Source organism: Megalobrama amblycephala, linkage group LG18 (genome assembly GCF_018812025.1).
Source record: "Megalobrama amblycephala isolate DHTTF-2021 linkage group LG18, ASM1881202v1, whole genome shotgun sequence".
Lineage (NCBI taxonomy): Eukaryota > Metazoa > Chordata > Actinopteri > Cypriniformes > Xenocyprididae > Megalobrama > Megalobrama amblycephala.
This window is the reverse complement of record NC_063061.1, coordinates 15,848,446-15,865,811: the sequence shown is the minus strand read 5'-3', so window position 1 is coordinate 15,865,811 and position 17,366 is coordinate 15,848,446. Positions and strand designations below refer to the sequence as shown.

At 35.8% G+C, this 17,366-nt stretch overlaps 1 protein-coding gene across 11 annotated transcripts in view; it reads left to right on the top strand.

Annotated features, from left to right (window-relative positions):
- Positions 1-17,366, top strand: part of nrxn2a (neurexin 2a) — a 516,409-nt gene that overhangs the window by 436,902 nt on the left and 62,141 nt on the right. For all 11 annotated transcript variants that reach the window (XM_048167611.1, XM_048167610.1, XM_048167609.1 and 8 more), the window contains one exon: positions 15,734-15,915. In XM_048167611.1, the coding sequence (XP_048023568.1) occupies positions 15,734-15,915 (182 nt within the window). The remainder of the gene's footprint in view (positions 1-15,733; positions 15,916-17,366) is intronic.

Genomic DNA, 17,366 nt, shown 5'->3' with positions numbered 1-17,366 from the left:
CATTCTATTTTAGAAGCGTTTTATACTGTATAAAAAATAACATGCTATTAAAAAGTTCCTTTATTAAATAAAATATTGATATACAGTAAATATTAACAATTTTAATTGTTAATCGGATTTAAAGAACAAATCTGACTGTTGTTAGTTCTGGTCCTCAAATCTGATTGGCTGAGAGGCCTTCCAGGAATGCTAATATTTCACCAGTTGATCAGCACTGGGACTTTTCCCGGACATGGTAATGGAAAACCTGGGAACATCAGGGAAATAAAATAATTTAAAATTGTGATTTGCAGGCCATGATAAAGTATGGCAATAAATAAAATAAAACCTTTAAAAATTATGTAGTTTTTTTTCGATAGTGGAATATACACTAACTGGTCACTTTATTAGGTACACCTTGCTAGTACTGATTGGACCCCCTTTTGCCTTCAAAGCTGCTTTAATTCTTCATGGCTTAGATTCAACAAGGAGCTGCAAACATTCCTCAGAGATTTTGGTCCATATTGACATGGTGGCATCACGCAGTTGCTGCAGATTTGTCGGCTGCGCATCCATGATGTGAATCTCCTGTTCCACCACATCCCTAAGGTGCTCTATTGGATTGAGATCTGGTGGCCAATTGAGTATAGAGAACCCACTGTCATGTTCAAAAAAACAGTTTGGGATGATTTGAGCTTTGTGACATGGAAGTAGCCATCAGAAGATGACAGTGACAGTGATATGACGTGTGGCCAAGTATGGTGTCCCATACTCGGAATTTGTGCTCTGCATTTCACCCATCCTAGTGTTCATCCATTGAACACACACCCGGAGCAGTGGGCAGCCATTTTTACAGTGACCCCCGGGGAGCGATTGAGGCTTAAGGTGATGATACACGGGGCAACTTTTTGAGCAATGTTGCCGGGATATATAATATATAATGTTGGGCACTTTCCCAATGAGAATGAGCAACAAAGATATATCTGGATACGTTAGATCGGTCGTGGGCAATTTTTTGAGATCCTCCAATCAGAATGTTAGCAGCCGATCACGTGATTGGTTCGGAGATTTCAGAAAAAAATTCAAACAAGATGGCGGCCTCTCAGCGGCAGTGGAGCGGAGAAAAGGGGTGTGAACTTATATCTTTTTACGCTAGTAAGTTGACATGCGTCAACCCAAAACAGGGAATTTACCTCATATAATGCTTAAAATACCAACAACTGTCCAATGTAATGCGTGTAAACTGTAATTAAGCCATCGAATGTTTTCAGTTAAATACTAAAAAGACAGGGCCCATTTAACGTCTGTAATAGCCAGAGTTGGGTATAACGCGTTACATAGTAACTGTAGTCTAATTACTTTTCCTGATAACGCAGTAATGTAACGCATTACATTTTAAATTTATGTAATTTGATTACAGTTACTGATGTCAATAAAATTACGTTACTTGCGTTACAAGAAAAAAAAAAAAAAAGTAAAGTGCATTTCTAAAGAAATCACGTTTGGCGCAGATGCGTCATTATGAATCACGGGAGAACGAGTGGAGGAGGATACCCGCTCCCAAGACGAGCACGGTCCAACCTCCTAAACAAGCTAGATTGGATTTTTAGGCGTTTTGTTCAGGATCGGGAGAGAAGGTAACTTCTGAACAATACTGTTTTCAAATGTTATTATAAATGTTTTCAGCAATTTTTTCCTGTCTTTAATGCAGTTACATACAAACATAAACACAGTTAAGCTACCACACACATACAGCTCCTTCTCAAAAAATTAGCATATTGTGATAAAAGTTCATTATTTTCCATAATGTAATGATAAAAATTAAACTTTCATATATTTTAGATTCATTGCACACCAACTGAAATATTTCAGGTCTTTTATTGTTTTAATACTGATGATTTTGGCATACAGCTCATGAAAACCCAAAATTCCTATCTCAAAAAAATTAGCATATCATGAAAAGGTTTAACCTAAAAAATAAAAAATTAACCTAATCATCTGAATCAACTAATTAACTCTAAACACCTGCAAAAGATTCCTGAGGCTTTTAAAAACTCCCAGCCTGGTTCATTACTCAAAACCGCAATCATGGGTAAGACTGCCGACCTGACTGCTGTCCAGAAGGCCATCATTGACACCCTCAAGCGAGAGGGTAAGACACAGAAAGAAATTTCTGAACGAATAGGCTGTTCCCAGAGTGCTGTATCAAGGCACCTCAGTGGGAAGTCTGTGGGAAGGAAAAAGTGTGGCAAAAAACGCTGCACAACGAGAAGAGGTGACCGGACCCTGAGGAAGATTGTGGAGAAGGACCGATTCCAGACCTTGGGGGACCTGCGGAAGCAGTGGACTGAGTTTGGAGTAGAAACATCCAGAGCCACCGTGCATAGGCGTGTGCAGGAAATGGGCTACAGGTGCCGCATTCCCCAGGTCAAGCCACTTTTGAACCAGAAACAGCGGCAGAAGCGCCTGACCTGGGCTACAGAGAAGCAGCACTGGACTGTTGCTCAGTTTTGCATGTCATTCGGAAATCAAGGTGCCAGAGTCTGGAGGAAGACTGGGGAGAAGGAAATGCCAAAATGCCTGAAGTCCAGTGTCAAGTACCCACAGTCAGTGATGGTCTGGGGTGCCATGTCAGCTGCTGGTGTTGGTCCACTGTGTTTTATCAAGGGCAGGGTCAATGCAGCTAGCTATCAGGAGATTTTGGAGCACTTCATGCTTCCATCTGCTGAAAAGCTTTATGGAGATGAAGATTTCGTTTTTCAGCACGACCTGGCACCTGCTCACAGTGCCAAAACCACTGGTAAATGGTTTACTGACCATGGTATTACTGTGCTCAATTGGCCTGCCAACTCTCCTGACCTGAACCCCATAGAGAATCTGTGGGATATTGTGAAGAGAAAGTTGAGAGACGCAAGACCCAACACTCTGGATGAGCTTAAGGCCGCTATCGAAGCATCCTGGGCCTCCATAATACCTCAGCAGTGCCACAGGCTGATTGCCTCCATGCCACGCCGCATTGAAGCAGTCATTTCTGCAAAAGGATTCCCGACCAAGTATTGAGTGCATAACTGAACATAATTATTTGAAGGTTGACTTTTTTTGTATTAAAAACACTTTTCTTTTATTGGTCGGATGAAATATGCTAATTTTTTGAGATTTGGTTTTGGAATTTTGGGTTTTCATGAGCTGTATGCCAAAATCATCAGTATTAAAACAATAAAAGACCTGAAATATTTCAGTTGGTGTGCAATGAATCTAAAATATATGAAAGTTTATTTTTTATCATTACATTATGGAACTAATGTAATGAACTTTTATCACAATATGCTAATTTTTTGAGAAGGACCTGTACATGCTACACACAGCAAGGAATGTTTAAGCTGTGTCCGAAACCGCTCACTCGTTCTCCGATTCACTAATCCCTATATAGTGTATGTCATCTGAGTGCACTATATCTGCAAAGAGTGAACGAAATAAAGTGAGTAAACTCGGAGGCTGATGTAGACTATAACTGTGCGTCGGAGAGCTGGAGCTGTCACAGAAACGGCTCAACACATGATAAAACTAGGCCTACTTTTATCCTACATGTTATTTTATAAAATAATAATTATAATCTTAATGACTTTATTTTGTAATCATACATACCATACCTGCCAGCTTTGTAGTTTAATCGATTGAATGGTTTGTCATGCTTAATATGTGCTCATAATCATTAAACACTATTAAAAAAAACTGCAAACAAAAATAAACATTAACAAGTGTACAATATTTCATATATTTATTAGTTTATATTTCATATATTTATAAGTTATTTTTATTATGTTAGAATCTCACGCTCACAGATGACATGGTCGTTGAGCGCCCTCAGGCGACTGTTGATTGCATTTGAATGAATAAGCTACCTATAGATGATTAACGAATATTTTTAAGTCAAGTTGCTGTTTTCATACTTCTGTAATATTTTTCAGTCAATATTAAATTACAGAAAGAACTATGAGTTTCAGTTTGTTGCGTATTTTTGTAGGTTTCAAAGTAACTTGAATGTAAAGCAATTAGTAATCTGATTACTTTTTACATGAAGTAATCAGTAATGTAATCAAATTACAATTTTAATGTAGTAATTTGTAATTTGTAGTGGATTACTTTTTTTGAGTAACTTACCCAACACTGGTAATAGCATAGGCTGTAGGGCGTATGTACATGAATGTAGCTTTTGACGTGATCGACGCGGGTTCGAATCTGCCTTTTGCCGAACTCGCTCTTCTCCCTTTTCCTATCAAAAATCAGATCGGAAAAGCATTTATTTTTAATTAAAATGAAGAAAATATTTGAAAAGTTGAAATAAAGTGCCTAACAAGTGTTTATAATAAAGTATTTATTGGGCTGGCAATAGATTTGCTCCACTCTGATTAGTTGCTGCCAACTGTCCGTTGCCCTAATTAGTTGCCATGTGTCTCATCAGGTTTGCCCGTTGACGGCAACATTGCCCAGCAACATTGCTCAAAAAGTTGCCCCGTGTACCATCACCTTTAGGTGCCTTGCTCTAGTGCAAGTCAGTTGTGGGTAATAGTGCAACTCACTGTACGCTGTGGTCATAAAGGGATGGACATGATCGGCAACAATACTCAGGTAGGCTGTGGAATATAAATGCTGCTCAGTTGGTACTAAGTGGCACAAAGTGTGGCAGGAAAATATCCCCACACCACCAGCAGCAGCAGCCTGAACCGTGGATACAAGGCAGGATTGATCCATTCTTTCTTGTAGTTTATGCCAAATTCTTACCATGTGAATGTTACAGCAGAAATCCAGACCTGGTTTTTCTAGTCTTCTGTTGTCCAATTTTGTTGAGCCGTGTGAATTGTAGCCTCAGTTTCCTGTTTTTTGATGACAGGAGTGGCACCTGCTGTGGTCTTCTGCTGCTGTAGCCCATTTGCTTCAAGGTGATGTGTTGTGAGTTCAGAGAAGCTCTTCTGCATACTTCTGTTGTAATGAGTGGTTATTTGAGTTACTGTTGACTTTCTATCAGCTCTAACCAGTCTGGCCATTCACCTCTGACCTCTGACATCAACAAGGCGTTTTCACCCACAGAACTGCTGTTGCCACTGGATATTTTCTCTTTTTCGGACCATTCTCTGTAAACCCCAGAGATGGTTGTGTGTGAAAATCCCAGTAGATCAGCAGTTTCTGAAATACTCAGACCAACACGTCTGGCACCAAAAACCACATTGAAAGTCATTTAAATTACCTTTCTTCCCCATTCTGATGCTCATTTATACATGTCTGAATGCATTGAGTTGATTCCATGTGATTGACTGATTAAATATTTGCGTTAATGAGCAGTTGTTCCGTGTACCTAATAAAGTGTATCAGTGTAGCTCAGGTATGCCCTAAATCATTTTATCAGCATATTTTACTCTTGTTGTTTTCAAACTAGCCTTTATGTATCATTTACATACACCTTGCAGAATCTGCAGAATGTTAATTACAAACAATAAGATGTAATTACATTTTAATGTAATACTGCTCTGAATATGCTGTTTTAGATAACAGATGTTTACATATCCACATGACAAAATAATAGCTGAATTTAAACAAATGAACCACTTACTTACTTACTTGGATGATCAATGACTGTTTGTATGTTTTGTGATAGTTAAACTGCCTACTGTTCTTCAGAAAAAATCTTTTACTAACCCTTTCCTACAGTAACTATGATATTGAGATCCAAAGGACTCAAACACAACTTTTACAAAAGGTACAAACATTGATTGGTGCTCCAGATGCTTTTTATCATTCAGGTATGACAGTATTAACAATCAAGCACATGAAAACTTTTGAACTAGGTCTTTTGTATAAATTCATTATATTATATATGTAAACTTCTGTTATGTCAAATGCAGACTTCTCTTTTTTTTTTTTTTTTATGGGAGTACTAAATAAAAACAAAATGCAATTTGTACGATCCCTCTTTTTTAGTATTAATATTGTAGATTCTGAAAGGGTAAAACCCCAACTATTCATATTCAATGTTGCCTTTTCAAATGACTTTTGGTGCAAAAGAAAAAAAGATTTTAAAAGTTTTAAATTCAATATCTCATGTTAAATTTACTATGGCATCTTACCTTGTCTATTAGTACAGCACATATCTTAAAGGGTTAGTCACTCAAAAATGGACATTCTGTCATTAATTACTCACCCTCATTCCAAACCTGTAAGACCTTCGTTTGTATTCGGAACACAAATTAAGATGTACTGATGTACTTTTCTGGACCTCAAAAGGTGCAATGTTATTGCTGCCTATGTAGATCAGATACCCTCGGATTTCATCAAAAATATCTTAATTTGTGTTCCGAAGACAAACAAAGGATGTGTGGAACGACATGAGGGTGAGTACTTAATGACAGAAATTTCATTTTTGGGTGAACTAACCCTTTAACTTTATGACTACACAAATGTGGTGAAATAAAATCATTAATTTGAAGAATGTATACCTCTACTAGCACATATAGACAATGGAAAATGAGCTATTTCTTTCATTATTATTCTGTGCTATACCCTTGCTGCAGTAATGCTCATTAACACATTACTGCAGAATCACTTGATAACTTGGAATAATTAATTCAAGAAATGTGAAATCTTGCAAAAAATATCTCTGGAGTGTTGTGTAGTGTTCTTCATCTCCTGGCCACTTTTTGTATAGACTGCTAACTTTGATTCCCAGAACTGTGAGGAATCTAATGTACAGAAGGTCTGAGCCTGTACACACATGAACCAGTGGACATGATTCTGATATCTCTTTAGGTGGGCATCTGGGAACACACAGCAAATAACTACACTGCTCCTAACTCACTTCCCTTTAGCCTCCGTACACACAGCTTATCTAATCACATCATCTCACAGGAGCCTTCAGTGAAATCCAATCCCAGTGCCTTATTGTTTGCCTTGTTGAAAAGAAGAAACATGTAAAACATTTTCGAAGCTGCATGAAAAGAGTGAGAAAAAATCATTTTTGCTCAACTGTTCATTGGGGAGGTGATGTAGCCAAAAGTGTTTCATTGATTTATTTTTGCTATTATGTGTTTGCTCTTTATCCCACAGGGTTTACAGTTGTGATATTACCATAAGAAAACTGGGTGGGATGTTTATTAATCTGAGAATATAAATATTACACTGTGTCACTAGTAGGTGGTGAAAAGCTTTCCGCCACTAAATAAAATAAATAAAAAAAGTAATTGTGACATTTTATCTCACAATTCTGACATTATATCATGCAATTCGGACTTTATAACTCGCAATTCTGACTTTATATCATGCAATTCGGACTTTATAACTCGCAATTCTGACTTTATATCATGCAATTCGGACTTTATAACTAGCAATTCTGACTTTATATCATGCAATTCGGACTTTATAACTCGCAATTCTGACTATTTATCATGCAATTCTGACTTTATAACTCGCAATTCTGACTTTATATCATGCAATTCGGACTTTATAACTCGCAATTCTGACTTTATATCATGCAATTCGGACTTTATAACTCGCAATTCTGACTTTATATCATGCAATTCGGACTTTATAACTCGCAATTCTGACTATTTATCATGCAATTCGGAATTTATAACTCACAATTCTGACTTTATATCATGCAATTCGGACTTTATAACTCGCAATTCTGACTTTATATCATGCAATTCGGACTTTATAACTAGCAATTCTGACTATTTACCATGCAATTCTGACTTTATAACTCGCAATTCTGACTTTATATCATGCAATTCGGACTTTATAACTAGCAATTCTGACTTTATATCATGCAATTCGGACTTTATAACTCGCAATTCTGACTATTTATCATGCAATTCGGACTTTATAACTCGCAATTCGGACTTTATATCATGCAATTCTGACTTTATAACTCGCAATTCGGACTATTTATCATGCAATTCGGACTTTGTAACTCGCAATTCTGACTATCTATCATGCAATTCTGACTTTATAACTCGCAATTCTGACTTTATATCATGCAATTCGGACTTTATAACTCGCAATTCTGACTATTTATCATGCAATTCGGACTTTATAACTCGCAATTCTGACTATTTATCATGCAATTCGGACTTTATAACTCGCAATTCTGACTTTATATCATGCAATTCGGACTTTATAACTCGCAATTCTGACTTTATATCATGCAATTCGGACTTTATAACTCGCAATTCTGACTTTATATCATGCAATTCGGACTTTATAACTCGCAATTCTGACTTTATAACTCGCAATTCTGACTTTATATCATGCAATTCTGACTTTATAACTCGCAATTCTGACTATTTATCATGCAATTCGGACTTTATAACTCGCAATTCGGACTATTTATCATGCAATTCGGACTTTATAACACGCAATTCTGACTTTATATCATGCAATTCGGACTTTATAACTCGCAATTCTGACTTTATATCATGCAATTCGGACTTTATAACTCGCAATTCTGACTTTATAACTCGCAATTCTGACTTTATATCATGCAATTCTGACTTTATAACTCGCAATTCGGACTATTTATCATGCAATTCGGACTTTATAACTCGCAATTCGGACTATTTATCATGCAATTCGGACTTTATAACACGCAATTCTGACTTTATATCATGCAATTCGGACTTTATAACTCGCAATTCTGACTTTATATCATGCAATTCGGACTTTATAACTAGCAATTCTGACTATTTACCATGCAATTCTGACTTTATAACTCGCAATTCTGACTTTATATCATGCAATTCGGACTTTATAACTAGCAATTCTGACTTTATATCATGCAATTCAGACTTTATAACTAGCAATTCTGACTATTTACCATGCAATTCTGACTTTATAACTCGCAATTCTGACTTTATATCATGCAATTCAGACTTTATAACTAGCAATTCTGACTTTATATCATGCAATTCAGACTTTATAACTCGCAATTCTGACTTTATATCATGCAATTCTGACTTTATAACGCACAATTCTGACTTTATATCACGCAATTCTGACTTTATAACTCAATTCTGGCTTTATATCTCGCAATTCTGAGAAAAAAGTCAGAATTGTGAGATATGAATTTGCAAATGCAAAAAAAAAAGTCAGAATTGTGAGATAAAAAGTCAGTTACATTATTATTTTTTATTTTATGTTGGAAACAAGCTTCCATAGAAAAGTGACTGTCTCTGAGTCATTGAATCATTCATTGATTCAGAAACAGTGGTTGCATTTAGAATTAATCAAGCGATGGCCTTTATGAGTGAGTCATTAAATGATTCATTCAACTGATTTGTACAAAACATTATTCCTTCAAATTGATATTTGTATGTAAAAACTTTCAAATAATCTTTGACATATCAGTAATGTTCATCTTTTCCAGTGACAAGTGATGTTCAGTCATCACTATAATGATTTTTATTTAAGTAGGCCAGGCACATTACCTCAAATTGATGTAATTTGTTTTTAATGTATTCCCATACATATTTACTTACTTTGATTCACATATTTCATTTTTAAATAGACTGAAGCAAATAACATTTTATCAGATCCTTCTTCAGAATCGAGAAAAAAAATCATTATACTATTCTAATCTAAAGACATCCTCATTTGTAAAAACAGAAAAAAAATAAAGTAAATAAAAATACAGATAGTTTTTCTGTGTTTGTTAGTGTTAGGATGTGGGTTAGGTTATAGTATTTATATCTAGCTTCTATAAAAACAATAGAAGTGTATGCAGTGTCCTTTCAGATAGCTAAGTGAACATGTGTGTGTGTGTGTATTAGATGGTTATTGTATTTTATATAACATATTTTTATGTATTTATATTTAACAAATACTACATATGCCTTCAAAACACTTGCAAACAAACCATGATCCATGCCTGTGAGAACTACAGCCTAAAAAAGGCACAAGCCCTTCAATATATCCTGCCCAAAATTCCTGTTTCATACAGTAAGGATTATAAAAGTTGTTTTGTGATTGGTAGTTTTAAATTGCACAAGGCTCAGGAGCTGGTTTTATCTTGCTCAATACACAGGCCAAGTCTTTTTTGTTGAATTGCAGGAAGTAACTGAAGCAGGAAAATTGAATTTTTGCCTCCAAGACCTTTTTTTCCCCCAAAGACAGTGTGTGGACAGTTCATTCAGTGTGTTTATTGAATTAAACACTGTTTACAAATGCTTAACCTATCAGGAACTTAATGCACCAGCCCTCGCTTGTTCCACTACATTAAAGCATGACAAAGAGCAATTGCAGAATAATACAGATATTTTGAGAGCACAGTAATGGCTTAAATGTACCATACCTGCATCCTCTTTTCATGTATTTTCAAAAAAAAGGATAATTTCTTTCACCTATAGAAAATGATACAAATGGTTATATGTCATAATTTTCAAGGGCAGATAAATGAGTATAGGTCATAACCCATGTAAGCCATGTATAGGCAGACAACATTATCACAGGCCTATGTGAAGTGATATTGATTCGTTTAGTACAGCCTTAAAATGATATAGAGTGGAATCACGTTCCAACATTTAGAAAATAACCAGGCCGATAAATTCTTATTCCTTCTGAGTGAGGAAATCAATTCTGTTTTGGAGACTTTATATACTTTCTGATTGCATCATGATAGCAGTGGTTAAGTTTCACCTCTGCTGTGAAGAACCAGGCTAAGAGTCCCATAAAACAAATGTCCTTGGGCTACCGCAGTCACATGGGTTATCTAGATCACTATATGGTTTATGAAGTGAAATAGGCTGACAACCCAACTGCCAGTGGTGAGTATATTGAGAAAACTCCCAGCCTTAAATACTCCTTAACAGCCATGAAACTGCATTTTGCATCATTTTTATTAAAAAATATATTTAAATTGCTTTGACGCTGGAATTATTGAGCTGTTTTTTTTTTTGTTTGTTTGTTTGTTCACAGAATAAAATGAGATGAGTCAGTATCTGTCTCTCAGTGAAACTGTGCCTGTCACAAACGTCAGGACACATTGTGGTTTTGTTCCTAATACTTTCTAATACTGTGAGAAATATTCCACATATGTCACATCATGGAGTTATGGATTTAAAAAAAAAAATCAGACATTCTAAATAAACTTTTCAATTGAATTAAATTACATCAGTGAGGGTCAGACTATCATTATTGTAATTTGATTTAAAAATGTTGCAGTTCTGAATTAAGTTACTGGCAAACAGCTTTAATTGACTTAATAGCCAATACCGAATTTTAGTTGCATTCAGCTCTTGGCGAGTGTTAATTTTGAACCCTGCTGACAACAGACACTTTAGCTCCAATTAAACGAATAAGCCTGATTGATCCCATGTGTTTTAGCATTTCATTATAACCGTTCCTCATATTTCAGCAGTTCAAACAGTTGTTGTGATGCTTGGCGGCCCAAACTCAACAAGTTAGTTAGCAGCTTTCATGAAGCAGGTGTTCAGCACTCTGTAACCCACATCCCGCCTAGGGGACCATTCGCCAGAACACTTAATTACATTCCCCACACCTCCTCTGTTTGCTCATTTAGACGACCACAAGTGCCAGGAATGACAGGTGGCTCCACTTTGGCATTCTGGAGTTTAGGTGAGATTTGAGGAAAAAAAAGTGGAAGATCAGTCATTTAGCAAACCATTAATCAGCTGTGAGGGCGTTCAAGAAAACCTTAGTATCAGTATACGGATGATGACCAAATACCTGCTCTTGTAGTAGATGCAGAGCGTAACAAATGGAGAGCACCTGACATCATTTTGTACTGTAGCAGAGCTTTTAAATAATGTTATTTAAAGCACAGGGTGAAGTGACCCTTATGAACACTTGAGCCTCTCTTAAAAGTGTCTGAATGTCATTCCATTAGATAAAATATGTAGCACAAGCTTATAAAGATAGCACAAGCACTTTTAAAATGCTTGGGAAATGTTATTTAAGTCTATCATCAAGATTTTACTGTAAGGTTTTATTGGTTAATATTAGTAAATAAGTTCAGTATACTCAAAACTTTTGAGGAAACCTATTACCCTGCAAAACATTTAAGTAAACGAACTCATTTTTTTAAGTTAGTAGAACTTAAATTTTTTTGTGACAAGTGGGGCAGAGCAAGGCCAGTGTGGGACACAGGCGTCTCTCATTAACAATCACGTCACTGGCATGTCTTCGCTCCCACAGTTATCAGCCTCGCCCCACTCATCATAATGTTTATTACATACTGTACAGTTCATAAACATCACATTCAGATCTTGGTTAAATGTTAGATAGCAAATAACACATGCTATTACATCTATCAAAGAGACTGTCATTATATACTTGCATGTATATAATCAAACAACCTATAGTATATGCGGCCTTAAATGTTTTGCAGCCCATCCTCAGCCTAACCACACGCTCTACTCTTCACCACAATGGTAACTCTATAAAACTAACATAACAGAAGCCCCTGTAAATCCCAACATAACACAACATTAAACACTAACTTATGTCTCCTAATGTTAATATTGTGCAAAAACACAAAATAACACTTAATTTCAACAGTTATTTTCCTTATACAGTCTGATGCAAAGCATGCTGGGAATTAGAAATCTTAGAAATCTAAGTTCAGCTTACTACAATAAATTTTTGAGTTCACACAACTTTTTTTTATTAAGTACTATGAACTTTCATTATTATTTGAGTGAAACTAGCTCATTTCATTTAATTAATTTCACTTTTTTGTTTTACAGTGTTTAGTTAAAACAATCAAACAATGAACAATTTTACATTATTGATACATATTGAAACATTATTTAAATAAAAAATTATGTGTGTTAACATTATGTGCAATACACTGTGAATTAACATGAATAAAAGTAATGAACGATTGTGTTTTTTATTACTTACATTAACAAAGATTTGCAAGTGCTGTAAAAAAATTTATTTTATTTTTTTTGCTTTTTGTTAGTTCACATTAGTTAATGCATTATCTAATGAACAAATGTTACAAGAGTTACCAAAATTTACTTTTATATTATTTTTTTTTATTTGTTATAAAGTATTTATTGTACAGTGTCCTTTAGTGTCCAGTGTCCATGTACTTACTGTAGTAATAACAGTAAATTGTGCATAATTACATGCAACTAACCCTAAACCAAACCCTTATCCTACCCCTATAGTAAGTACATGTTAATTAATATTACTCAATACTTTTAAATGTATAATTACACTGTAACAAGTACACCTTAAAATAAAAATAAAATAATAAAAAATAAAAAACATATTTTTTAATATGTATTTAATTGGTTTAAAAAGTGCAGTTTAAAATGAAATATGGGTTATTAATTAACTACATGTACTTACTATAGAGTTACAGTTAGGGTTAGGGTTTGATTTAGGGTTAGTTACTTGTAATAATGCATAATTTACTGTTATTGTAAGTACATGTAGTAAAATAAAGTGTTTCTGAAATATGAAGTATATCAATTTTATACTTATACATTGCACTTTTTTAGTGCATCTAGACAAAATAAGCAAACATAAAATAACATTAAACACAACATGCATATTAAAGACACACAATAACATTAAAGGTGCCCAAGAATGCTTTTTCACAAGATGTAATATAAGTCTAAGGTGTCTCCTGAATGTGTCTGTGAAGTTTCAGCTCAAAATACTCGATAGATTTTTTTAAATAAATTTTTTTAACTGCCTATTTTGGGGCATCATTAACAATGCACTGATTTACACTCGGCGCCGCCCCCTTAATTTGCGTGCTCCCTGCCACATGAGCTGTCGACTATATTACAGCGCATTTACAAAGTTCACACAGCTAATATAACCCTCAAATGGATCTTTACAAGATGTTCGTCATGCACGCTGTATGCATGCTTCGAATTATGTGAGTAAAGTATTTATTTGGATGTTAAAGTTTTATTCTGAGTGAATTTGAGGCTGTCCTCCGTGGCTAACGGCTAATGCTACACTGTTGGAGAGATTTATAAAGAATGAAGTTGTGTTTATGAATTATACAGACTGTAAGTGTTTAAAAAATGAAAATAGTGACGACTCTTGTCTCCGTGAATACAGTAAGAAATTATGGTAACTTTAACCACATTTAACAGTACATTAGCAAAACATGCTAACGAAACATTTAGAAAGACAATTTACAAATATCAGTAAAAATATCATGCTATCATGGATTATGTCAGTTATTATTGCTCCATCTGCCATTTTTCACTGTTGTTCTTGCTTACCTAGTCTGATACCTTACCTAGACATTAACTGGCTGCCCTTGTGTAATCCCTTTCATAATGTTGGGAACATGGGCTGGCATTATGCAAATATTGGGGGCGTACACCCCGACTGTTACGTAATAGTCAGTGTTATGTTGAGATTCGCCTGTTCTTCGGAGGTCGTTTAAACAAATGAGATTTATATAAGAAGGAGGAAACAATGGGGTCTTTTCCATGTACTGAACTCTCGTTATTTAACTATGCCAAGGTAAATTCAATTTTTGAATCTAGGGCACCTTTAAGTCAGCAGGATGAAGTCCAGAAAGAAAGCAACACACCTCAAAAGTATATACACAAGGAAAAAAATGTGGCAAATCATCACAATGCAGTATCTGCCAGAACAAACCAACAACAACATTCAAAACTTTGTTTATTGAATCCAAGAACATCTATTTCATTTGGTCAACATGTGTCAGTCTGAATCCCTAACCAATGGGATGAATGGGAATGGGCAAAACATACAAAATGGAAAGTATTTGGATACTGGTTCTCAGACCAGAAGTGGAACAGGTACATAGTCAATGAAGTTTACCTGTGGTTAATCAGCTAGGACACCTGTGTTTATTTATTTATTTTAATTTTAATTTAAATTAGATATAGTATAGTATAAGTATTATTAAATAGTAAAATACCTCAGAAAATGTACATTAGATCTAAGAAAGGATCTGAAACAGTTTTTGTTAGTCTCTTTATGTATTTCTCTGCATTGTTCATTAAATATAGCTGGACTTTATTCAGCGAGTCCATTGCTGTGCCATTGTGCTTCAACAGTGAGGCAGCTCACATTACAACCTCTCGTTTTACCCTGGCAAATCGGTCAACGCAGTTGCCCAGGTTCATTCTCTAGGGCTGTTTCAGCGCAGATAGCTTGGCAGTTTAAAGCATGTCGGGCACCCGTCCCGCCCTGCGGTGGTTTCTTACCAAGCTGACGCAGCACTGCACTGGCTCCATTTCAGATCCTCATTTCTATACTGCCTCTGTGATTCGATGCCATGTCCAATCGCGGTGAAATATTAGCACCCAAGTATGCAGCGAAGAACAAGAGCAACAAGAGGGCAAGAAGTTAGAGAAGTTCGCATTGAAATGAGCCCTGTTTTTTAAGGCCAGTAGACATTTCAGCTCCAAACTAATGCAGGATGTTTGTGTCTGCAATGGCAGTCCTGAATATGACGTTGGTCACTAAGGAAACACGTTGCAAATGAGAATTCAAGGCACATCTGAACAGATGGCAACTTATTAAAGACAGAGACGCTTTTATCTCATATGAGGCGGTGCACAGGGCAAATGTGTGATGTGAGATGGTTCTTTAGCATCCATCTTGACTCACACATTCACATTGTTGGATCCCTCCTGCTGTGTTGCTCCACATTTTACTCACTTCCATTCTTACTTTTTTTCTTTGATTCATGCAACATCTTTGAACGTTTAGCTCATGTTTAATGTCTTTCTTCATTTGGCAGCTGGGACCACGTATATTTTTGGAAGAGGAGGAGCACTCATCACGTACACATGGGCTCCCAATGATCGGCCAAGCACCCGGGCGGACCGTTTGGCCGTGGGCTTTAGCACCCAGCAGAGTGATGCCATCCTGGTGCAGGTGGAGAGCAGCCAGGGTCTCGGAGACTACCTGCAGTTGCACATTGTGAGTATCTCAGCTCAGTTTGAAATTCTAATTGGCTTCTTAATTGGTTATTTCTTGTCCCATAGTCCTCTACAGGTGCTAATGGCTTTTTATTCAGTGTTAATTTTTCAGCTCAGTTTGGCTGTGTTACTGTTAATCTGAAAGTTTTATGAAGTCATCTTTTTTTTTAAGAGAACCGTAGGACTGTGTGTGTGTGTATATATATTTATATATAGATATATAGATAGATAGATTAAAATTTTTAATCACAATTAATCATGCACGCTTTTTCACACATATTATGAAATTAAGCATACACTATTTATCTTGTTTAACACAACCATCAGATTGAAGTGTGATTCTCACAAAACTGTATTTTTCAGCTTTTTTCAAGGTAAATTTAGGTGTCTTTCCAAAAAAGGACACTTGCAGACTCCAAAAGGACACCAAATAACCAAATTATATGAGTCCATATAATTCATACATTTATGTACACCAAAGAACCCATAAAAAAAGCACAGCAAAAAAACATTTCAGAATTCACCAGAATTCAACAGCAAAGCGCTTGTTTACATTTTAGACAAGTCAAGTTGCAATACTGAACAGGACCACATGGAGAAAAACCTAAACCAACCGCCTTGACCTGCATATATACTAAAGTACACAGCAACATACACAGGACAAATCCAAACTTTATCCTGAATGTGTGTGAAAACAACGTGAATGTACTGAAATGTGTCTGTGCATAAATACAGTGTGCAATCAGTGGGTTGAGAGTGCTCATACATGATTTGTTTGCGCGTCAATATAACGGACTCACACGTGCTTAATGTATGACTCATGTACAAACCCGATTCCAAAAAAAAGTTGGGACACTGTACAAATTGTGAATAAAAACAGAATGCAATGATGTGGAAGTTTCAAATTTCAATATTTTATTCAGAATACAACATAGATGACATATTTAATGAGATTTTAATGAGACATAAATGAGATTTTCTCATTTAAACTGAGAGAAAATGTATCATTTTAAGGGAAAAATAAGTTGATTTTAAATTTCATGGCATTAACACATCTCAAAAAAGTTGGGACAAGGCCATGTTTACCACTGTGTGGCATCCCTTCTTATTTTTATAACAGTCTGCAAACGTCTGGGGACTGAGGAGACAAGTTGCTCAAGTTTAGGAATAGGAATGTTGTACCATTCTTGTCTAATACAGGCTTCTAGTTGCTCAACTGTCTTAGGTCTTCTTTGTTGGATCTTCCTCTTTATGATGCGCCAAATGTTTGGTATGGATGAAAGATCTGGACTGCAGGCTGTCCATTTCAGTACCCGGATCCTTCTTCTACGTAGCTACGATGTTGTAATTGATGCAGTATGTGGTCTGGCATTGTCATGTTGGAAAATGTAAGGTCTTCCCTGAAAGAGACGACATCTGGATGGGAGCATATGTTGTTCTAGAACTTGGATA